The sequence below is a fragment of the Coturnix japonica genome, chromosome 23, assembly GCF_054131305.1.
Source record: "Coturnix japonica strain WE chromosome 23, WE-NBRP24, whole genome shotgun sequence".
NCBI lineage: Eukaryota > Metazoa > Chordata > Aves > Galliformes > Phasianidae > Coturnix > Coturnix japonica.
This window is the reverse complement of record NC_140685.1, coordinates 5,605,335-5,628,653: the sequence shown is the minus strand read 5'-3', so window position 1 is coordinate 5,628,653 and position 23,319 is coordinate 5,605,335. Positions and strand designations below refer to the sequence as shown.

Sequence of the window (23,319 nt, the reverse complement as noted above, 5' to 3'; positions counted from 1 at the left end):
ACCACCTCGCCCTGCTATGGGGGGGGGGGGGGGTCGGGCCGCACCACCTCACCCAGCGTGGGGGGGGGGAGCGGGGGGGGGGAACGGGCCGCGCCGCCTCATCCCAGCGTTAACCCCGGGAACACGGAGCGGGGGAACCGGGCCGGAACGAGGCGGGGCGAGGCGGAACGAGGCGGGGCCTTGTCGTCCTTCCCCGCAGCTCCCAGCCGGCACGGAGGTGGTTACCGGGTGCTGTGTGAGGGGAGACCAGGAGGAGGAGGAGGAGGAGGAAGGAGGAGGCGGCGGCGGCCCCACACGGCGCCAGGTGGGTACGGGGCGAGCAGGGCCGGGCCCTGTGTGGGGCGGGGGGTGTTTCCCGGCCTAGTCGGTCTGTGGCAGCCCAGGGCTGTTCGGGGGGTCGTGGTTCACAGCCGGGTCGTGGTTCCCAGCCCCCAGCCCGCTGGGTGGGAGCAGCATCTCCCCTCTCTTTGTCTCCCCCCCCCCTCCATCCTCACGGCCCTTCCCGTGTCCCCCCCCCTCCCCAGAGCTGCTTTACCCTGCGAGGCTGTCGGCTGATAGATCCAATCGCACACAACTAATGAGAGGTGTTTTATAAGAGAGAATAGGATGAACGAGAGGAGCGGCTGCTGCTGACAGCTCAGAGGATGAATGAATGCCCGGCTTGATGCTTCCTTTGAGGCTATGGGACCTGCTTTCATCCTGCTTTCATCCTTCATCAAGCTGGAAGATACTGGGCCCATCTTTGTGGCTGCTCCGGCAGTGAGTCCCTGCTCAGTGTGGCCGCAGTCTGGGCTTTCTTTAGTTCCTCTCTGGGCATTGGCACTGCGAGAGTCACCGGGTTGCAGGACCATGCTGATAAAAGGCCATTATATTGTCTATTACACCAATACTGCCCTTAAGTAACGTGAAATGATGGTTAATCCTGGGACAGAGGGACGTGAGGCGCGAATAATTCCATGCTGCCGTTTGACTTTTAGGGCTGGAGGCGTGTAAAGCCTTGTGTTTGCTTTTTTTATGCCTGAGCAGGTGTGGCTGGGAGCAGCCAGCAGGCGCCGATGATGGCATTTCGTTTCCCTTTTTATCTCTGAGTCACAAACTTGCAGCGTGCAGTCTGTTGTCCCTTCTTTACCTCTCAGCTGCGATGCAGCCTTTCAATACCTGAAGGGAACTTACTCCCAGGAGGGGAGTAAACTCTTGGAAAGGGCTGACAATAGCAGGACACGGGGAAATGGTTTTAAGTTAAAAGAGGGAAGATTTAGGTTGGATGTTAGGGGGAAGCTCTTCACTAGGAGAGTGGTTAGGCCATGGAACAGGCTGCCCAGGGAGGTTGTGGATGCCCCGTCCTTGGAGGTGTTCAAGACCAGGTTGGACGGGGCCCTGGGCAACCTGATGTAGTAAATGTGTATGTTTGGTGGCCCTGCCAGGCAGGGGGGTTGGAACTACATGATCCCTGAGGTCCCTTCCAACCCGGGTCATTCTGTGATTCTGTGATGCATCCGAGTGAAACCTGCTGCCAGGATGCATGAGCTGCATTGGATCCCAGCCTTCGCTGTGGCTGCTGTTGCTCCTTCCTTTGCTCTGTGCCCTGCTTGCCACTGCTGCACCTGCAGGTCAGAGAGGAAAGGCTTTTGGTGACCTACAATCCCTGCAAAATGGGATGACTTCAGAATGGCTCCCCATGGTAAACTTTTTTTCCCACTTGCTTTGACTCAGTCATCTTAAATAGCTCCAGCTAATAGTTAGTGGGTTGGATAGCTATTTTGTTTCTTAGTACAAAGGGAAGATCGATAGCGGGCTCCATGTCCCCATGCTCTGTCATCCAGATGGAGCAGGAGGAAGCAGTAACTTCTGCTGTGCTTGAGACCTCCCCTGTGCAGTGAGTGACTCTTCCTTTAATCTGCAAAATATAATTCAAGTTATTAAGGCAGAAGAAGGAAAAAAATAAAACCTTGTTGTGGTTTTCTTTCCTATGGTGTTTCATGCTCAAATTTGGTGCTGATTTTGACAGCTCTTATTTCTCCTTTGTGCCCAGACATGCTGTGAGACTCGTGTTTCCCTTCAAGATCCCTGTCATTTGGCTTATTTTGCTTCTGGAGTGATTATACTCCTGTACAGAACATTTGCACTTGGAGCCATAAGATCTGCTGTCAGGTCCGGAGCACTGACAGCGTGGTTGAAGGCTGCAGCACATCACTGAGTGACCCTGGGTCAAGCGTGTTGGTGTTAGAGGCCCCATGGGTGGCTGCAGGGTCTGTGGCAATGTGCTGGAGCCTGCCTTGCCCTCTTTTTCCAGCAGACAGGGATCTTGTGCAACCGGAGGCAGTGACATTTGGTCCGTCAGCCGCTGCCAAGGTGAGGGTGCAATCTGCCAAGCCAAACAGGATCTTGTTGTTTATGAGAAGGGGAAGGGCACTTCCAAGGGAGGCGGGCAGCCAGCGCTGTTGGAGATGCCCCTGCTTGGAAGTGGGCAGGCTCTTATACAGAGGGCATCAAGCTGTTGCAGAGGAGCAGGTGGCCCAATGTGGCTCTGAGCTGCCGGGTGGCTGAGGGGCTGGGATGGCTGGGATGGTAGCTGAGGTGGTGAGGACAGGCTTGGGAGCTGCAGCGAAGGTTTTTAGCGATGGCAGTTAATGTGTGGGAGAAGAAAAATGTCTGTGATCTTAATAAATGTTGGCACTCAATAAGAACTAATCAGCTAATTCAGTGCTTCGGATTCCGGACAGCTGGGCTGGTTTTGCCACATTGAAAAGAAGCCCTTCAGATCGGGGGGATAAATAGAAAGTTAGTATGAAAAGTGCATCCTTAATGGGTGCGGATTCTGTACTGATTCAGCTGTGGGACAGGGTCCTGCCTGGGGCGGTGATGGCACCACTGTCCGTCCCTGGGACATTCCCTGGGGCATTGTCCCATGTGGTAAAGGGCTCAGAATGGAGCAAACCCTGTGGATTTGGTGCTTCTGGTACTGCTGGTTTGTGTTGCCTGAGCTCCTGCCCTTTGAGGAGCAGAGGCAGGTTCACAAGCTGTTTCCATCCTGGCACGATGTTATGTTTTGGACCTCCTGGCTTTTTTGTTTCTTCTACACAACCTGCTCATGTATGCATGTACCCCCAGTGCCTTCCACCTGCACATCAAGGCAGCGCTGAAGCAACAGATGCTCTGCAGATCAAAGTGACACTTTCCTTAAAGCTGCTGGAAAAAAAAACAACAAAAAAGCTGAAAAGCAGAAGGAATTTAGATCTTTACTTATTGCTTTGTTCGCACTGTGCCAGGTAAAAGCTAATTAAATGCTGCTAATCGTGGCAGAGAAGTCCTGTACCTCTTCCTGCATCCTGTGAGCCCCTGGGGAGCTGCAGTGGGGCATCCATCCATCACATAAGCTGTTTCATAGGTGCATCTCCATCTGTTGTCCATAGTAGCAACAGCTCACTCGTGTTTTTCAAGGAAGCATCCCCTGGTCAACAGCTGCAGTCACCACAATCACACCTTCCTTCTTTGCTTATACAGGCTTTGCCTTTTTAGACAGTTGAGCCCTTGTGTGTGTGGTGGAAACTCAATGCCAGTGATGCTGCACAGGTTGCTCCTCATCACCACTTTGGACTCTCAGCACTCAACGCAGTGGTGGGGAGGAGGAACTGCAGCAGAGCTCCCTGGTTCTATTCTTGCAGGGTGCAGCAAGAGGAGGGGTGGCTTCCTCTGTAGATATCCTCGAACAAATGACTTCCTTCAAGATACAACCTAGAGCCTGAAGCAGTAATGTAGTTTTTTGACAGTCTGGAGAGGAGTGAGCATATGGCTCCGCTGGTGTTTGTTTCTTAGAGCTGAGACTTGAAGATATGTGTTGCTTTTGATGCAAGGAGGAGACATTGGTGTGAAAGGCTTCCCAGCAGCTTTCACTCTGCTCTTGGGGAAGTTCTGGTTTCTGTTTGCCCTCTTGGCCTCCTTGCTTCCTCATTTATCCAGAGATACCGTTAGAACCACATTTCAAGAAATCAGAGCAATTCCGTGTTAAACTGCACATCCTTTACACCCCTACGTACTCCCTGCTCCCCAAGAGCACAAACCTGAATCTGTCTGCTTTTCTTCCTCCTGGCTGCCCCTCCATGTGCTCTGCAGACCATGGAGTGAGCAATGAGTGTTGCACCTGCACCCAGTCCTGTGGCAATACACAGTGTTGCTGGGTCGGGCCGGCCTGCTCCTCTTTAAGTGAGGCCTTGTAAATACAGAAGAACAGAAGTAGGCGTCTCCTCTCCTCGTGTCCCTTTGGCAGAACAGCAGCTTCAATGCTGCATGTTCCAGCTGCAGGCAGTGGTGGCAGTAGTGCCTGCTCTGAGTTCTGTTGGGCCATCTATGGGATGTCACTTCTCTCTGAATAAATTTTTTATCTACCAAAGGTCATTTTGTTTTGCTTTTTTACTGCTTCCATATCCCTTCACTGCAGAGGGAAACATCCCACAGTTATGTGTTTTAGCATGTTTAACTTGCAGAGGGGATCCAGAGCATTTGGAGGCACTTCCTTCTCAGGCAGCCATAGGCACGTGCTGCACTGCCCTTGTGTTTGTTCTAACGTTGTTCTTTCCTCCTTCTTGACAGATCTTCTGAATTTGGCTCCTGATTAAAGCTGACAGATAATGGAAACATTTCCTCGGCGATGTCTCTGGGGCGACTCCTCCGACGTGCCTCCTCTAAAGCTTCTGACCTCCTGACCCTGAATCCTGGTGGCAGCAGCACTTCATCTTCTGTACTCGATGGGGAGATCATCTACTCCAAGAACAATGTCTGCGTCCACCCACCTGAGCTGCTGCAGGGCATCGGGGAGCACCACCCAGGTGAGGAGCTGCAGGCACTGCTCACTCACCTTTTTTTACGCTCTCCTCTTCATGGGGAGTTTGTTCCTGTCAGCATCCCCACACCAGTGGGGTACGAGGCAAGGCAGGCACCAAGGAAAGCCATCCACAAGCTGATCTATCAGTACTTTTAATAGGAAAAACTGACAACGCTTCTTATGGTAGCATAGATTTACCTGTTTCAGTGCATCCTTTCATATTGCCAGAAGGTGAACAGTTGTCATTTGAGGGCACTAACTTCTGTTGCTCTTTTAAATGTGTATGGTTCAGTGAAGCCAAGTATCATCCTGTAACTGTTATTGCTACAGTGGCCTCACCAACCTTTGGTAGAGGGAAAATAAAACCTGATTGTGGCTGCATGCGCTGGCATAAATGAAGATAAATACTGCCCCTATCCCTTTATTCTCATCTGTTACTGTGCTCTTTTATGTTTTCATCAAAGAAAGCTGTGGCTACTGGCTTAACTTCACAAAACTGATTATTCTGTGAACATTGACCCACACTTCCCCTTTCATATGTGTGATTCTTCTATTGGCTTTCCGTGAGAATTGTAGCCCTTTGGCTATACTAAGGTAAATATTCTTAAAAAGAAGAAATATTCAGCTGGTGCTTGATGTTGTTCAACTAACAAACAGTGAAAGTTTTTCATGTGGCAACATATTTCAGAATTTACTCTCAATTAGTAATCCAGCCAGCAAGTTGAAAGCATTGCATGCAATTTCTGTCTTCACTTAAGCCAGAGGGAATTTAGAGTATTCAAAAGCCATGCGCAGACCTGGAATTATTTGTAAATATCGAGTGATGCTGAGAACTCCACAATTCATTTGGCAGAATTCTGTCCTGATGATTAAAAAGCAGTTGCCTTGCCCTTGTGCGGTGATGGTGAAGAGGGGAGGTGATGAGGAAGGGCAAGTTCCTGGCTTAGGTGCTTTCCTAAGAGTGAAGCTGCACTGTAACTGATTACTGCTCTGCTTTCCCGTAGGCTATTTGTGCCTGTACATGGAGAAGGATGAGCTGCTTGGCACCACACTCATCCTTGCCTGGGTCCCAAACTCACGCATCCAGAGGCAGGATGAAGAAGCCCTGCGCTACGTCACTCCTGAGAGCTCCCCGGTCCGCAAAGCTCCCCGCAAACGAGGCCGTCACGCTCAGGGATTCAGCGCTGCTCAGCAGGCTTCTCCCAACGAGTCAAAAGGGACAGTGGTCCTGAAGGAAGACATCTTGACTGTGTCACAGCTCATGAAGGATGGGGCTGACATCAATTCCCCTTCTTCGGATGGGGAGAAGCTGCCCCAGAGCTGTATGGCAGCAGATGGTGCCAACCAGTCCCCGCAGCCTGCCCGCAGCGACTCAGGAATCCTATCGACAATCAGCTCTCAGGATGAGCAGAACAGGTCAGAGCTGTCAGTGGAGGAAGGGCTGGACTGCAGGCCAGAGACAGGGGAGGACGAGGGCTCCCTGGAGCTGTTTGCTGATGATGTGAGCAGGGACAGTACTTTTGACTCTGATTCTGATGCCTTCTCTTCCCCGTTCTGCCTCTCTCCCATTAGCGAAGCCCTCGTGAAAAGCAGTAGTTCTGTGTTTCTGGATAATGAAAGCAGGTGAGTGCATCTGTTTTTCCAGTTTTGGAGTGAATCGTTGGTTTGCTGGTTGCTGAGCTTGGGGATGTTAAAGAAAGCTGAGAAGTTCGACAGTGACATTGAGCTGAATATCCTGTCTGGCTTCAGACTTGCTTTAATTCCCTCTCGATTATGACACCTGTGTAATTCACAGGAAATTGCTTGTTGGCCAGTCCTGCCCCTGCTCGTTGAACCCTGGCCTTGTCCATCATGCAGGGCTGTGCATGTGTGGCCCTCTCAGATGAGCTGTCTGCAGCCCTGGGAGCAGCATTACTGAAGTGGGAAGGTCCTCTGTGGGTCTTGCTGGCTGTGCTGTGCTGTGTTAGCTGCTGGTGCAAAGCCACATCAAAGAGTCTGGCTGGTGTTCTGCAAGCCTGGCTTCCGGGCAAAGTGCTGCAGGGGCAGGAAGGCTGCTCTGCTGACAACACGGTCATAATAGGGCAGAAATATGAATTCTGAAATGTTTAACCTGGTTAATATGATCAGCACTGGTGCGTTCAAAGATCATTGCTTCACAATGGCACCTGCAGTCAACTCTGGGGGGAAAGAAGGCCCCATGGCAAAGCAAGGCTTTATCATCGTGCACCTGATCACTTCCCACATTGATCTGCGGTGTTTCTGGCTCTCTGCCTTGCAGTCTCCACACTGTATCACTCGATTCCATCACGCAGAGGAGGGGTGTGTTCATGAAGCACCCCAGGGCTGATTTTAAGGATACAGCTGAACTTGAAACTACACCTGAAATTAGGAAAAACAAGTTCTACTTTGTGTGTGTCAGCAACGCACGGACTGTGCGGAGACTTGACGCTTGGAGAGAGATTTGGCCTCCGTGTTTCATGGTCTAATCTCAAACCCAGAGAATGCCAGTAAGAACAAGTTTATGGAAGGAAGTGTTTTAAGTGGTTTAACTCTTTCTGGATATCTTTTTTGGATACGTACGTGTGGTGATGTCAGGCCTTTGTATTGGCCTCATGTTTGGTGCAGGTCTTAGCAGCGTGCAGTCATTAAGTGGGAGCCTGGTGCTGCAGGGCAGTGTTCACCGTCCCTTCTGAACACACTGCTCCCTGCTGGGCAGCCTTGAATGCAGCGCAGGTTGCTCAGGCTGGGATGAGGTTTCCAAATGGTATTGAAAGTTACCCTTATAGCTCTCTGCATGCCCATCTCCTATTGGTGGCTGTGGACCTTGAGAAGGCTTTGGGAACGGGATAAATACTGTGAGACATACCTTGAAAGCTTGGAGGGGCCTTTGAATGAGTTAAATACAGCTTCTGACAGCTGACTTTTCCTTCTTCCATTCTGTGTGTTGGCTGACTCTGTGAAATAGGCTTTGCAGTTTCACTTCTGTTGCTTCTGAGTTTTGCTTCCCGAGTGAGGTTTTCCTCCAGTGCTGAGCTGCTGTTTGGGGCTGAGCCTTCATCTGCACGTGCTTTCAGAGAATGCTGTGATGACTTTGACCTCTTGCAAAAAGAAAAACAAAACAACTGAACTCCACTGCTACCAGTGCTTTAGTTTGCTTTGGAGATGTAGTTTGATTTCTGGAAGCAGCACGCGATGCTGAGAGTACTTGAGCTGTTTCTGTCCCTATAGAAAAAGTGCACTTCCTTTTTGAAGTATTGCAACCTGAGTTTCAGTAAGTGATCACCAATCAGGGGTTGCTGTCTGGAGCAACCTTTAGGAAACTTCTATTTCTTTCACTCCTTTTAGTGGTAACATCTGTGTTCTCAGAGTCCAATAGCTGCAGCAATGAGATTGTGGGCTTACAGCAACCACTGTGTGCACGCTGCCCTGGCAGCTGGGGAGCCCCCTGCTGGCCCTGCCTGCCTGCTGCTCCTGGGGGCTGCTCCTTCCTTCCCCTCTCCTTTATTTTAACTCCTCTGGCAGCAGCCTGGAAGCCTCTTACAGTGGATGTGGCCCTCATAATTTGCAACAGATTAATTAAACAGACCTTTCATTGTTTAGGACTTGAGGCTTGAAAGGCTTTTGTCCAGCGTGTCCGTTCTTTTGTGCCAAGTTGTTCCTCCCCACGGGGCCTTGTTCATGATAGCTGCAGATCTGGGTGCTACTTGCAAACCGCTTGAGCCAGGGAGTTTGCACACAATACTCTGCAAATGCCTTGTGCATAACTCTGACTCCCAGCACTCACCCCAGCTTTTTAGGGGCAGGGGATGTTGCTCCAGAAGTCACCACAAACTTGAAAACAGCTTCCTTGTTTCAGAAGGATTTTTTGTTGGCAGCTCCTCCGTGCAGCAGAGCTGGAGTGCGAACAAAGTTAGTGCTGCTGGCGGCAGCTCCCTCCCTGCCCCCCAGCCACCACCCTCCCTCCAAAGAGGAGTGACTGTTTCTGGTTATTTCCCTCTCCTTTGGGGAACTGCAATAAAGAGAATTTCTGCTTTGCTCCGTGCTTATTTCAAAAGCTGCATTGATGCATTGCATGGGTTTTCCAGCTCGGCTGTCCCTTCCATGCAGTTGGGTACCATCAGAAATGGAGAAGTGTGATGTTGCAGAAGGATGAAGGTGTGTTGGGTCAGATAGGATGGAGATGGGCAGCTTGCATGACACCAAATGGCTCCTGGATCCCCAGAACCTGCTCCTGGGGGCAGGATGGAGCTGCAGCCCCAGTGCTGTGTGCGAGGCAGGGAGCAGAATGGGGGCAGGAGGGAGCTGGGAAGCCTTGGAGTTGCACAATGAGTCAGTCATTTTAAGTCGACAACTCGCCTTTTAGAGCATAAGGAAATAAAAACGTATCCATTGTTGGGTTTTGTTTTGTTGTGTTTTTGGTTTTTTTTTCTTCTCAGTTTGAAAGGCTGCCAAGCTCCCATGCAGCGATCAATGCTTTCCTCCCATTTATACAATTCCTGGGGCTGGGGAGAGGGCAGTGCCCCATTACCAGCACACATTTGTGCTCCTTTGCAGCTGGGTTGGGCCATGGGCAGGACTGGGCTGTGTCCCCCCCCACTGGTTCCCGTGCCCCTGTCGGCCCTCAGGTTCCTTGGGGGTAGTGGCTGCACAGACAGTGGCTTTGTCCTGAGCTGTGTTTGTGTGGGTGAGGAGAGATGCTGGAAATAAAACCGTCTCTGTCTGTTCCTTTTCTCCCTTATCACTGTTATTTGTCAGGAAACATCTGCCTTGCTTTGAAGGGCACCAGTTGAGGACAAACGGGATCTGGACCTGGCCTTGGGCTGTTGCTGCCCTGTTAGATTACGCAGCTTCCATTTCCCCATCAGCAAAGTGAAACCAAAAGCTTTTGGTACGTCCTGGCGACGAGATAGAATCTGACACCTGCACGATGACTCTCAGTGCTTCCAAAGTCGCTTTAGCTGGTCATGGCAGCATCCCTGTGCCAATCAGTTGCTGAAGCACTTGGTGCTCTGCAGGGGTGCATTGGATTTCTGCCCCCAGTTAGCCAGGCCAGGGGCAGTGGAGCTGTGAGGGGCTTCTCACTGCAGCAGTGAACCAATGACCATAGAATCATAGAATGGATTGGGTTGGAATGGACTTCTACAGGCCCTGCAATAAACAGGGATGCCTACAGCTAGATCAGGGTGCTCAGCTGGTCCTGCTGCTTTGGATGCAGCCCAAGACCAAGTATCATCTGCAAACTGCTGAGGGTGCACTTGATCCCACTGTCAATGTTATTGAGGATATTAAAGAGTACCGGTCCCAGTGCTGACCCCTGAGGGACACCGCTGCTCACTGATCTCCATCCGAACACTGAGCCGTTGACCACCACTCTCTGGGTCATGAAACAACCTTTTCATGCTGGAGTTAAACCACAGTAGAGTTCTTATGGTTCAAAGGAGTCATGAGTGCACACGAACAGCTCTTACAGGCGCAGCATGCAACGCAAGCAGCAGCTCCTTGTGCACGCTTGATGCAATCTCTGCTAGTCTTGCTCAGTCCTTCCTGGGGAGCTCATCAGCAAATGGCCTCCCCGAGGATAGCACAGCGTGCTGTTGCATCATGGTGTTGTGGCAGCACCTCGGTGCCTCTCAGCCCCCTGCAGACCAGGCCAGGGCCTCATACAGGCACAGTGGGGCTGTGTCGTGCTGCCAGGGGTGGTTGTGTTCCCAGAGTTGAGGGAATTAGACTCTGGGTTCCCAACTCCTGTAACTTCTTGCAGTGTCTTACATCACTCTCACCTGCTTTTTTGTGATTTCAGCCCCAGGGCCTGGCTCTGGGTCCATGTGGTTTGAGAAGAGCTTAGTGCTGCTGATACCTGGAGCAGCGCCTGTAAGAACAGCACTGTCCCTCGGTGAGGTTCTCCCCCATAGTAGTGGGGCAGCTGTGGGGGCTCTGGGCAGGGCTGTGCTGCCCCAATCCACTTCTGTGAGGTTGGGTAGAGCCGAGCAGCAGTGCGGACATACGGCTCCATCTTGCTTTGTATCAATATTTGAACAGCAAGCATGTTAATTATGGCAGGTTTGGTTTTTTGCCTCTGTTGGTTTGCTGCCAGCTCTCTGTGGAAGAAAAATAGTGACAGCTAACTTGAGATCAGGAATTACGGCTCGAAGGGGCGGCGGAGCTATTTGTTTGGGATTTTAATTGAGGAATACGCAGGTGCTGCTTGCTGAGGTCTGCTCCCACAGACTGCTTCACATTAAGCACGTCAGTGGTGTGATCAGTAATTCACTCCTCTTGCTGCTAACACAGAACACCTGGCTCCTTTGGGCTCCTATTCTGGGCACCACAAGGGCAGTGGTGCTGGGCCAGATCAGAGGTGCATGATTTTGGTGCTGGCAGAGAGCTGCCCAAACTTCCCCATCCACTGCTTAGAGCCAGGTGTGTAAGAACAAAGGTAATCTGTGGGGCTTCCAGGGGACCGGTGGTGTGAAGGCTTGATTGTAATAATCATAATTAGCATAGGATTTTATTTTTGCATGGGTAGAACTGAAAGAGAAAAGCAAAATAAGCCATTGATTTCAAATAGAACATAAGCACTGGTGAGAAGGGTCCCCTTCTCTCATCCCGAATGGGCTGAAAAGCAAACATTCTTTTGGGGGCTTTGCTGGGAATTCACGTTTTCCATCTCAGCTTTGCTTTTTGGGTACCTGGTGGGCATCACATCACAGACCTGCGAGGAGGAAGGAGATGCAGAACACATCAGTTCACTACAAACCTCTGCAGTTCTGGGAGCCACTGAGTGCCATAGGAAGGAGCAGAGCAAATGCTGTAGGACAGCTGAGGTTCCCCGGAGGACACGGGCTAAAAAAGGTGAAAGAAGTGCAATTAAGGGAGCTTTTCAGCACAGAAAGTTAATTAGCTACTAAATAGCATTCATTTAGCGCAGTTCAGCGTTGGGAAAATTATGTTTTGAAAGCAAACAGATCAATGGGAAGCTGTGGAACGGGCTTTGGGGAAGTCCATGTTGACGTTGATGTAGTTGGTGATGTGACATCCTCAGTTTTCAGCAGTCTCCCTGACAAGTGGGAAGGACTGCTGGCTTTGCACTGTGCTGCCTCCACATGAGGCTGTTCCCACATCTCATTTGGGGATTCCTGGCTGTGTGCTCATCCAAACTCCTAACCACCCCTTCCCTGCGGGTCAACACGGATTGATTCTGTTGGGGCTCTTTGAGGCAGAGGGGCTTCAGGTTCCAAATGGTTTCAGCCCAAGGGGGAATTCTGCACAGCTCCCAACCTCATTGCATGATCCCACCAGTTGGGGTTTGGCATTGGGCTGTGTCCTTCCATCCCTCTGTAGCATCACCCAGTGCAAGCAGGGCTGTTTTAGCAAACTGCTTTGTTCCACATTACCTGTGTTCTTTTGCACTTCTTTCATCTATTGCTGAAATCAGCACGTTTCACAATTCATTATACATGTATGTTGTCAAGGACGCTCTTTTATTTATCAGAACAATAGATTTGGGCTCCAGCTACCCAACCTGACCTCACTTTGTACCATCGCCGCACTCAGAGTTTAGGCGTTTTGGGATAGCTTTGAACTTTTATTGATGGATTATTCATTTGAAGCCATCTGTCATTGGACTTTCAGGCAGTTGATGCTGCCATGAGCTGCATCACCTTGCTGGAGAGAATTGGAACTGGAAGGTCAGTGCAGAGAAACAGCAGCCCTGGGGAGGGAAGGGGCACATCATTCCCATTACATGGCACTCATACATTATGGTGATCCTTATTGTCTGTAAACAAGCCAGCACACAGGAATAGATGGGGCTGTGAGGCAGGCTGCAATTACTGGAGGTGTGCTTGAGTGCAGTGGTGATGGAGAGCCAAGTGGAAAGGGTTTGGCTTTTGCAAGAGACTCTGGGAGGTGGCTGGGAGGCACTCAATAACTGCCACATCCCGGCTGCCATCCTCCCTCTTATAATTACACGTGTCACATCTTGTCATAAAATGACTTATTAGATCTTTGTCGCTAAAATAGCCTTCCCATGTAATTGCTGCAGGTCTCTGCCCTGGCTCTGGAACAGGAATAACAACTGGTTTCCTGTCTCTGTGCAGCAGGTGCATGCTGGCTGGATGGCAAAGCAGCCCCACTGCTGCAGGTCAGCCCCACTGCTGCAAGTCATTCCTGCTGCAGCTGAAGCATGGGGCCAGCCCCACATGGGTGTGTTTTGCTTTGTAGAAGCAGCAGGAGCTCATGGGGCGTAGAGGCATTGATTGCTGCAGATGATGGTTGGGAGAAAATACATCACTCCCTGATCTTGCTCACCAGCGAGACTGAGATGTATTTTGTGACAAGAAAGTGACAGGAGCAGAGCAAAGAGAAAAGGTATAACTGGCCTTGTGGCTGTGTCCGTGGGCTTCCTGCATCTGGGTTTGCTAATCCCCCTGATAATCTTTCCCTCTGTCCCTTCTGTTCCCGTGGGGATTGCATGTGTTCTCCTGGCATTCAGCTTTCTCTGGCTCACATGGCCAGCCCTCTCTTAAATATTCCTCCAGCATTTTGCCCTGCACTGGTGCAAATCCCTCATCCAGCAGGTATAATGGCCTGGCTATCATAAATAATAAATGGTCAAATTCTTCCCTTGTGTCTGCACATCAAGTGTGCCTGAATAGAGGACTCCCCAGCAGCCACCAAACCAGTGCTGGTAATTCTATGTGCCACTACTTGGGTACATTAGCAGTGTCTGAAGAAATAGGCCAGCAGTTGAGAGCCATTGCTGTGCCTCTCTTCAGCTCTGCACACACAGATATAAGACCTCTGCTCAGTCTCACAGCTCGTTTGAGTCACCTCTTCCATGGCAATCCTGTGGAACCAGCTGTGCCTGCTGCTGAGTGTTGCTTCACAAATACCAGCTGCTTACAGCAGGCAGCCCCACACGGGTGTCCTGAACCAGGACTCCTGTTAGTTTTGCATTCATATGAGCTACAGAGCTCTTTAGGAAGGTGTTACATTTTGCGGCTTGAGCTGCAAATAGCAGTTGAATTTTCACAAAGAACTGTACAGTTTTCATGGGAAAGAACTCCAAGATTTCCAAGTCCAACCCCAACCCATCCCCACCGTGCCCACTCACTGTGTCCTTCAGCAACGTGGCTCTGGAACACCCCCATGGATGGTGACCCCCCCCCACTCCCTGTGCAGTAGTGCCAGTGCCTGGCCACTCCTGCTATCCAACCTGAATCCCTGCAGTGCAATGCAAGGCCATTACTTCTCATACTATTGCTGTTAAGTGGGAGCAGAGGTCGACCTCCACCTCTGATACAAGCCTACATGCTGTTGGCCACCTTCTTGGCCGCCTTCTTGGTGGCTCACATTCAGGCAGCGTTCCAACCACCTTGCCCCAAGCCTGCAGCATTGCATGGTGCTGTTGAGACCAACGTGCTGCACTGGAACACCAGCACAGAGCAGCAGATCATCACAAATGGAGCCATGGAGCTGCTCTTCGAGCTGCCAGCCAAGCAGTGTTTGTCCCTACGTAATGCTGCAGAGTGATGGAAGGGGCTGGGGGGGCTGTTTCCCATGCGGGTGGGCGCTGAGGCTCTGAGCCTTCAATTGGAACCATTAAAAATGTAACCCACAGCCAAGGGGGATGTCCAGAGCCCTGGCCATTGGGGTGCAGTGACCTGAACCATGGGCAGATGCTACACGTGGGGCTGGGCCCTGTGCAGGAGCACCGCAGCCGGGCTCGGCAGGCATACTGATGTGCTGTGCTGCAGATGCATGCTGAGTGTGTGATTTTCAGCGTTCAGTGCCTACATTGTTAGATAAGCGGATTAGAAAACATTGCATAAAGTGGCATTGCAGGGGGCTGTCTTTATACCTGCTACTTGCCTTGTTTTGCAAACCCTGATTTCACAGCGGAACCCATTCAGAGCTTGCACTGAGATTGTTCGCATGTATTGGCCTTTTTAAGAACCGAGGGGTCACTGTTTCAGATTCACGTAATTCTCGAAGCAGTGATATTTTTCTTTTGGGATTGGGGCTGCTGGCGGCCATGCAGGGTGTTTGCTCAGAGCTCGGTTTGCTCCTTGGGGTGGGTGCATGGTTGCAGCATGCTCCCAGCTCCCTGCAGTGTGCTGCTTCACTCTCCTGCTCCAGACTGGCTTGGAGCTCACGTGTCACTTCCCGCTCCTTAACTCCCCAAGTGCCAAGCTTGCAAATGGGAATGTGAAGTGGATATGCCTGAATCGAGGCCTGTGGGGCTTGCTTGCATGGGGGAAGTTCAGGAGAAGCCTCTTTTGGTCTTGCTGTATTCAGAGGGACTTTGCCAGGTAAGACCCAGGGCGCACAGCTCGCCACTCCAGGCAGTGATGGGGAACACATTCCACTCTCCCCACTTCTGTGTGCAGCGGACCAAACCCAGGAGCATCTGTTGGGATGGCAGGGCATTGATTTCAATAAAAATCATTTAATCTCTTTTGTAAGCAGCCTGTTATTGATTCTCTAGACCTGCCCTGAATTCCAATGTCAGAGCTCGTGGCAGCTGTGATTGTCTCACGCAACTGCAGACCCTGGCTAACACTGCTGGGCTCTCTCCTTGCTCTGCTGCAGGGACACAGGTGATGACCACGTGCCACGTTCCTACTGCTGCACAGAGAGCCCCAACAGCAGCACCCAGAGCCCAGGGAGCAGCGGGCGAGCACAGGGTGAGGAGCAGCAAAAGGTGGGAGCCCTGGAGCAGATCTGTGGAGTCTTCAGAGTGGACCTGGGACAAATGAGATCCCTGCGCCTTTTCTTTAGGTAACAGGTTACCTTTCACAGAGGTGGGGCCTTCAGGGTCCCTTCCAACTCCAGCCATCCTGTGACTGTATGCTTCTGATTCTAACCACGTTACCCTCTCCACTTCCATTCTGCAGTGACGAGGCATGCACCTGTGGGCAGCTGGTAGTCGCCAGCCGGGAGAGCCAGTACAAGATCTTCCATTTTCACCACGGAGGCCTGGATAAAGTGTCAGAGGTGTTCCAGCAATGGAAGTACTGCACCGAGACCCACCTGAAGGAGCAGGTAGCAGGCGAGGTGGGGCGCGGGACTTCTCACAAGGAGCTGGGGAAATAAAGCAGTGAGGTCCCATCACTAAATAGGGCAGCAAGGCACCGACTGTTACTGGGATGCAGCCAGCAGTTAGCTGGGAGGTCTTGGTTATGTTTGCTCATCCTCATCCATTCCTGTTCTGCCCGTGGAATGTGGGGCAGATAAGGCAAGAACCTCGTTAGGGGGTAATTTTGCTGGCTGTGGTAAGCAGGTAGGTCAGCACTGTGCTCTGGGTGGTGAGGTGGCTGGGAACCTGCAGCAGTACATTGGAAATTCCATCCGAGCCTTTCATCCATTTTGTGAAGCATAGCATACTGCATCCGAAAATGTTTTGACAAGGCATCTTGCCATATTTTGTTCAATCTACATACAAATGTGATAAGAGCTGTTTAATTATCTGTTTAAGATACTATATGTGCTTATTAGAAACAGTGATTTTTAAATTTCCATCCTTCCCACAGAGACCCCCGCTGCTTTTCTTATTATGGTCGCATGGGCTCACTTTTTGCATTGAACAACCTTTGATTTTTAAATTAAATGTCAGCTGCAGTCTTGCACTGGGATCAGGAGTGCCCTTAGAGAGCCTGGCAGTGCCGTTCCCCGCTTGCCTAACAGCAATCCCTTTGTATATGGCCAATCATATGTAATTTATTGCAGGCATTCCTGGCAGGGTGAAGTTTTGCTGTAAGCAGCATTAATTCACTTTCAGGTCAGGGATAAGATGGGGGGAGGAATAGGAAACTGGGCTTTTTTGTTGTTGTTGTTAAAGATGAAGCTGTTTCGTGGCATTCCTATTTTTAATTATTCTAATCACTCGTGCTATTGTAATGGTTGGAATTAAGAAAACAACCTCGCTAAGTGCTGTGCCTGGGAGCTTAATCCTACAAGAACCACAGGGAAAGGTTTTGCTGCTCCTATCTCTGCCTCCCGCCTTCATTTTTGTTTGGTTTTGTTTCGCTCCCCAACCTCAGCAGCTCTCTGATGAGAAGACGTGCATGCAGTTCTCCATCCGTCGGCCCAAGCTGCCCTCATCAGAGACGCACCCAGAGGAGAACGCGTACAGGCGCTTGGATGTGTCAGCATGGCTCAGCCACCTGAACCACTGTGGGCAGGTGGAGGAGGAGTACAAGCTGCAGAAGGTGAGTTGGGGCTGCTGCTTTGTGCTGGGCAGAGTCATGGAGTTATGGAGGGCAGGTGATGTCGGAGGGGATGAAGGTTGCTCATGGTGCTTGGCTGGAGGCGTTGGTGGGACCGCAGAGCGCTGCAGGTGAGATCCGAGCATCATCCCAAGGAGGCAGCAGGATGGGTAAACCAACGTGTGAGTGCTCTATGAGCTGTGAGCAAATCAAAGAAAGAAAAATCGAGATGACTGTATGAAAGAATGCGGGGCTTGCAGGGGAGCCCCTGTCCGGGTCTTGAGAGGGGTTTGCAGTGAAATGCGGTGTCTCCAAGATTGGGGATTAAGCCGTGACATGAGAACGACACGTTAATCATAGAGCCTCTCCAGGGGGGGTTATTGACATTGAAATGAGCCCGATTTGTGTCTCGTCTGGGAATAGAAGGCCAGCACTTTCCCTCTAAACATGTGCAAATTGCAGGAGCTTGAATCAAGGCGTCACTTGTCAGGAGAGAGCTGCAAAGCCACCGCAGCACAGTGGCGGGCAGTTCCTTGTTGCTGTTTTTAGGATTGCTAAAACTCAACCGGTCCTAACTTCTGTTCAGACAGCCAAGGTCAGGCTGGACGGGGCGCTGAGCACTGATGGAGCTGTGGGTGTCCCTGCTCAGTGCGGGGTGTGGGACCAGATGGCCTTTAGGGTCCCTTCCAACTCAAATCGTTCTATGATTCTATGATTCTGCTCTTCCTTCCAGGCCATTTTCTTCGGTGGGATCGACATGTCCATCCGTGGGGAAGTGTGGCCTTTCCTGCTGCGCTACTACAGCTACGAGTCCACCTCTGAGGAGAGAGAGGCACTGAGGGTGCAGAAGAGGAAGGAGTACTTTGAGATCCAGGAGAAGAGGTAACAGAGCGGCCTCAGCCTCTGCTGCTCCCCTCTCTTTAGCTTCTCCCTCTTGAGAGCTGCTGGGGATGGAGGTGAGGGGAGCAGAGTTGCTCTCAGAACAGCCAGTCTCACCAGAAAGCTCTGATATTATCTCACACAGCTTCTAGAGCAGCCCCAGCAGCCCCATGCAGGGAGTTTGTATTGCAGGCAAGGCTATGGCCTGATGTGGCTTAGCAGGCTGAAGGTGAAAACATGATTTTAGGTTTCTTGATGAATATATCTGGATGTAAAAATAGGGAATAAATTGTGTCAAATTCAAGGAAGTTATTCCTGCCAGAACTGTGCTTTGCAAACTGGTTGTGGGTAAATTTAAGCTGGAGAGAGACTGCAATATTATTATTGTTTTGAAGTAAATAGCAGCAGAGTGGTGAGATCTGCTGTGCCCAGAGCCCAGGTGTACCCACAAGGAGCAGCATAGAGCATCATCAGCTGCTTCTGAAGTGGACTTCATCACAGAACACATTGAGTCACCCACTCAGAAGCCAGGAAGCCCCTTCTGATAACACCTTTGGACAGAAGATGTGCTGTTCTGGACAGACCACTTGTCTGGTTTTCAACTGATTAGAAAACTCAGTATAGAAATAGGCTTTTTTCTCCAAACCAATGCTAAAGTAAGGCTGTTTATTCCTTGTGGCAGTCCTGTTCCTGTTGTCTCAACATACCCGTGTTGCTGTTCAATTTTCAGGCTTTCCATGTCTCCAGATGAGCAGAAGGATTTCTGGCGCAAGGTGCAGTTCACTGTAGATAAGGATGTAGTGAGGACTGACCGCAGCAACCAGTTCTTTCGAGGAGAAAACAACCCCAATGTGGAAACAATGAGGTGACGTGTCTGATCTCAGTGTCCCATACGGTGCCTTACTGAGCATGTAGAGAACTCCAGAACTCCCCATGGCCCAGGCTGCCTCTGCTGCTGCCTTGGGAATACTGAAGAGCATCACACATAGGATGGCTGTACCAGAGTGGTTCTGTTAATGGGGTGGAGGACCAGCCCTCAGAGTCTCCTTAATGGGTGCGGGACTTGTAAACATGCTCCTGGTGAATGGCTGGGGTAGGAGGGAAGGTCCATTCCCTCCATGTCTCACCTCTCCTTTTGAATGTCTTCTCCAGGAGGATCTTGCTGAACTATGCAGTGTTTAATCCAGCAATTGGGTATTCCCAAGGCATGTCTGACCTGGTCGCCCCAATCCTGGCAGAGGTTCTGGATGAGTCGGATACTTTTTGGTGCTTTGTGGGATTGATGCAGAACACCATCTTCATCAGCTCACCCCGGGACGAGGACATGGAGAAACAGCTGGTGAGGAGAAGGGCTGAGCTCAGTTTGGTCTTGTCTGTAACTTCACTCTTCCACATTCAAACTGGAAGAATGACTTAAAGCTGTTAACTGGTCTGTGTGAAATCCTACACCAATCCTCAAAGCACCTGATGGATAAAATGGATCTCAGGTGATTGAGGCACTCCAGGGGCAATTACAGGCAATAAATTGTCAGCTAGGTTGCCTTGGCTGTGCTGAAGGATGCTGATTCAAGGAATCTTTTATGGTCATCTTTTATTTAGGATTCTGCTGCCTTATTCTCTGCGCTTCTGTCAGGCAGAGGAGATTCACTCATTCGTTTCTGTCCTGATTTGGGGGCATTAGATATGAATGAGGCAGAGTAGTGGAGCTGCAGCCCTCTGTATGGGCTTTTTTGAAGGTTTTAACATTTGTAATAGATGTTTCTTTAATGATATCCAAATGAAAAGCCTTTCCTATCCAGCACGGTTACTTAAAATAAAGTGACCTTGCTTAAAAAATAGGAACTTTTTAGATTTGAACATTAATGTCGGTTGCTTGCTGGTCAGAATCCTGGGAAATAACATTTTAAATCTCAACACTCCTGTCCAGGTCATGATGGCTCTGATGTAAAACAGTAAGTCTGTCATGGAAGCCTGGTGGGATGCTGCAGGTCAGGTGCAATTAGTTCTTGTATGGACTATGCTCTGCAGCGTGCCCATAGCATCAGGCTTCCTAAAATCACTCACATATTTCTCAGCCCCTGCTGAAATGAAATACTATAGATAGCCATATCCTGTCTGTTCTCAAGGGTTGCATTCTGCTTTGCCCAGCCCTTGTGGAATAGCTGCAGTCGCCCAGGGTGCTCCTGGTTGAACATAAGGAGCTGCCTGTGAGCCAGGGCTGCAAGCTGGGCCTCTGTGTGGGATAACAGAGCTGAGGTCAGTGTTAGTGGGCCTGGCTAGTGCTGGGGACATGGGGGGGCTCCGGGGATGCAGGTCCTGGCACACAAACAGTGGCTCAGCCAAGTGAATCTCTTGCAGATGTACCTGCGGGAGCTGCTGCGGCTCATGCACCCACGTTTCTACCAGCACCTTTCTGCCCTGGGGGAGGACGGCCTGCAGATGCTCTTCTGTCACCGCTGGATCCTTCTCTGTTTTAAACGGGAGTTCCCCGATGCTGAGGCTCTGCGCATGTGGGAAGCGTGCTGGGCACACTACCAGGTGAGGGTCCGTGCAGGGTTACTTAAGGGGGCTCTTCATAGCAAAGTGTCCAAAATAAGTTACATTGCAGGCATTCCCCCTCCCACAGCAGTCTCTTAGCTGAGATCTGACAGCGTGTTTTTGTCTTCGCCGGGTTCTGCTTTGAAGAAAAGCAGAAGCTGGTGTTCCCTGTGGGCATCTTCCAGCAGTTATCCCTGTCAGATGTTGTGGGGAGACTGTAGATGTTACGGAGAGTCTGTAACTACCAGAGAGGTTTACCTGTAGAGCAAAAGGATGGATGCTGCTCCCCAGCTTGGGGATGTCTATGCATTTCAGAATGTGCTGACCATCCATTCTGAGGTTCAGACTCCTCTTTAACAGCTGGATGATGTCTTCCCACAGTCATTGGTCTGCTTTGAAAGCTGTGGTCTAAACCATGCTCCCACACCTGAAAGGTGAGAGACTTTGACTCAGCTGTGATTCAGGTTCCACAACAGCTCCTTTATGAGCACCACTAGGCAGAACTGGAAGGAGCAACAAATCTCTCCTTGGGATGTGTTTGTGGAGGGTGGGGAGCCACAGCTCAGCCTCCACCTGCTGTTACCCAGCCCTTGTTCTCCTTGCAGACAGACTACTTCCACCTCTTCATCTGTGTGGCCATCGTGGTGATTTATGGGGATGATGTCATTGAACAGCAGCTGGCCACCGATCAGATGCTGCTGCATTTCGGCAACCTGGCTATGCACATGAATGGAGAGCTCGTACTCAGGAAGGTAAATGTCTGTGTGCTGAGGTGGGTTCTCGGGCCCATGAGACGAGTCAGAGTATAGAGAAAACCAGAGACTGGTGCTTCGTCTTCCACACCTCCCATATCCCCTGCTTGCCCGCAGCCTGCAAGAACAGGGTGATGCTGCTGGGATGTGCCAGCACACAGCAGCACCAAGCCCAGGCTGCAGGGCAGATGTAGGCACTGCGATGCTCAGAGGCAGGAATCCCATGCTGAGAGCAGCTCCTGCTAAATGGACCTGCTGGCAGTGCCTCCAGGCCCTGTTTAACCTCCAGCTCAGGAGGGGCATCCCAAGTTTTGACTCCTCTCCCAGGGCCCAATGTGTTTTGTATCCACACCCTGGCACGAGGGAATGACTTTGTCTCTCTCCCCTCTAGGCAAGGAGCCTGCTCTATCAGTTCCACCTGCTGCCCCGCATCCCCTGCAGTCTACACAACCTGTGCCAGCTGTGTGGGACTGGGATGTGGGACAGCGGCTTCATCCCCGCGGTGGAATGCTCTGGTCACCACCCTGCGGCCGAGGGCTGCCCCTATGGGGGGCTGGTGGAGGAATCTTCTCCTAAGCCGGGAGGTGAAGGCAGGAGAGGAGTGAAAACACACGACATCTTCAGCTTCCGAAAATAGCTGGAGAGGAACAGGGCGCGCCGGAGGAAGAGGGAAGGGCAGGAAGGATGTGCAGAGGAAAAATGTAGAGGACAAAAATGGACGGGTGCCTTGTCAAGGCTCCAGAGAGGACTGGAAGGGGGAGAATGGAAGAGGGTTGGAATCTGTCTGCAGGAGAATGCTGCTGCACGAGTGGAGGAACCGGAGCGAAATGCACCCGACCAGGAGCAGCGTTTGCACGTGCTTGGATTTGATTTCCTTAGGAACACAAAGTGTTCGTAGGTCTTTACAAGAACCTTTTTACTCTGCCTCTGGGACTGGACTGGTTAGGAACCAGAAGTTGTACCTTGCTGATGAGAAGCACGGACACTAATGAGAGCCGAGTGCCCCCAGCAGTGTGTGTGGCTGGGGAGGGGGGGGCAGGGCTCTGCAGCATCCCTGCACCCCAAACATACGTGCTTCAACCAGCACAATGCCACTCGGTGGCTTCTCTCTAAAGCCACAACCATCATTTTAATTACAATCTGCCAAAAAGAAACCTGCAGACCATTGGGACTGCAGGGAACGAATCTGCTTTGTTGGTGAGGAAGAGCCGGTTACCTGAAGGCCATCTCTTGCTCCCTCTGTTTTTACATAGCATGAATCTTCTCCTTTTGTACAGCCACGGGTCTGACAGCACTGCTTTCTGTAGTCAGGGTATTTCATAGACACCTGTCAGAGTTTACTTCTTTGTGACATAACAGCGAAGCTGCTGCTTTACGCTGCCGGCCACAGACTTCAGACCCTTGTTTATGGAATTCTGTTGTTTCCAGTGTGTTTCCAACGTGCTCCCTTTGGCTCTTCCCAATGACTGAATATTTTCTGTCCTTATCTGGTTTTGCCATAGGCACGTGGGGCGGACCCAGCGCTCTTCCCCATCCCGAAAGGAAAACAAAACTTGGTTTGTTGCAGTTGTTTTTTTGCTGAGCTGTCTTTGGTCATCGTTTCCCTTGAAGTATTTTTGGAAGGACAGCGTGTTTCCATCGCTGCCTTCTGTAAGATCTGCCAACTGGAAGCTGTGCTGGGGCTTTGAGTGCAGCCAAATAGGAAACATCCTTACCAAATCCACTGGCAGCCAAAGGTGTGTCCTGAGCCAAAGCTGGTGCCAAGCAGAGCCTGGGGAAAGCTTCCTGCTGCCACCCGATGTCCCACAGTGGATTTCAGACATCTGCAGCACGATGGTCCCAGTGCTGGCTGCTGGTAACTCACGGTGCCTCTATTAAATCCACACTAAGTGTCCATAGATCTCTATGCTGGTGTCATTCCCGTGTTGGAGGGCACTGGTTGGGGTTGGCTCAGGCTCCTGGGAAGCATCTGGTGCAGCACAGCACAGGAACGGGCAGTGGAGGAGTGGGTGGGTGAATGGGGGAAGAATGGAGGGATGGAAGGATGTATAGATTGAGGGAAGGAGGCATGAATGGAGGGAGGAGGGAGGGATGGATGGATGGATGGATGGATGGATGG

The 23,319-nt window shown here is 51.0% G+C and overlaps 1 protein-coding gene across 7 annotated transcripts; it reads left to right on the top strand.

The window, feature by feature from the left end:
* The first annotated feature begins 50 nt into the window (after positions 1–50).
* Positions 51–23,094, top strand: TBC1D16 (TBC1 domain family member 16). Of its 7 annotated transcripts, none has more exons than XM_085522494.1 (13): positions 86–304; positions 4,591–4,826; positions 5,827–6,238; positions 6,395–6,445; positions 15,416–15,604; positions 15,721–15,868; positions 16,870–17,034; positions 17,765–17,913; positions 18,641–18,775; positions 19,063–19,249; positions 20,269–20,448; positions 21,054–21,200; positions 21,592–23,094. In XM_085522494.1, exons 2-13 carry the CDS (start codon positions 4,649–4,651, stop codon positions 21,835–21,837), a joined length of 2,187 nt encoding a protein of 728 aa, XP_085378620.1. In that variant the 5' UTR covers positions 86–304; positions 4,591–4,648; the 3' UTR covers positions 21,838–23,094. The 7 variants fall into 7 exon arrangements, with proteins under 7 accessions (XP_015735552.2, XP_015735551.2, XP_015735550.2 ...); XM_085522493.1 differs by having other exon boundaries at positions 16,867–17,034; XM_085522492.1 differs by having other exon boundaries at positions 15,721–15,880; positions 16,867–17,034.
* Positions 23,095–23,319: the final 225 nt, after the last annotated feature.

Coding starts and splice junctions, on each gene's coding strand:
- TBC1D16 (XM_085522490.1), top strand. CDS start 4,649: ATGTCTCTGGGGCGACTCCTCCGACGTGCCTCCTCTAAAGCTTCTGAC. Junction 17,035..17,764: donor AGGAGTACAAGCTGCAGAAG/GTGAGTTGGGGC, acceptor TCTTCCTTCCAG/GCCATTTTCTTCGGTGGGAT. Junction 21,201..21,591: donor GAGAGCTCGTACTCAGGAAG/GTAAATGTCTGT, acceptor TCTCCCCTCTAG/GCAAGGAGCCTGCTCTATCA.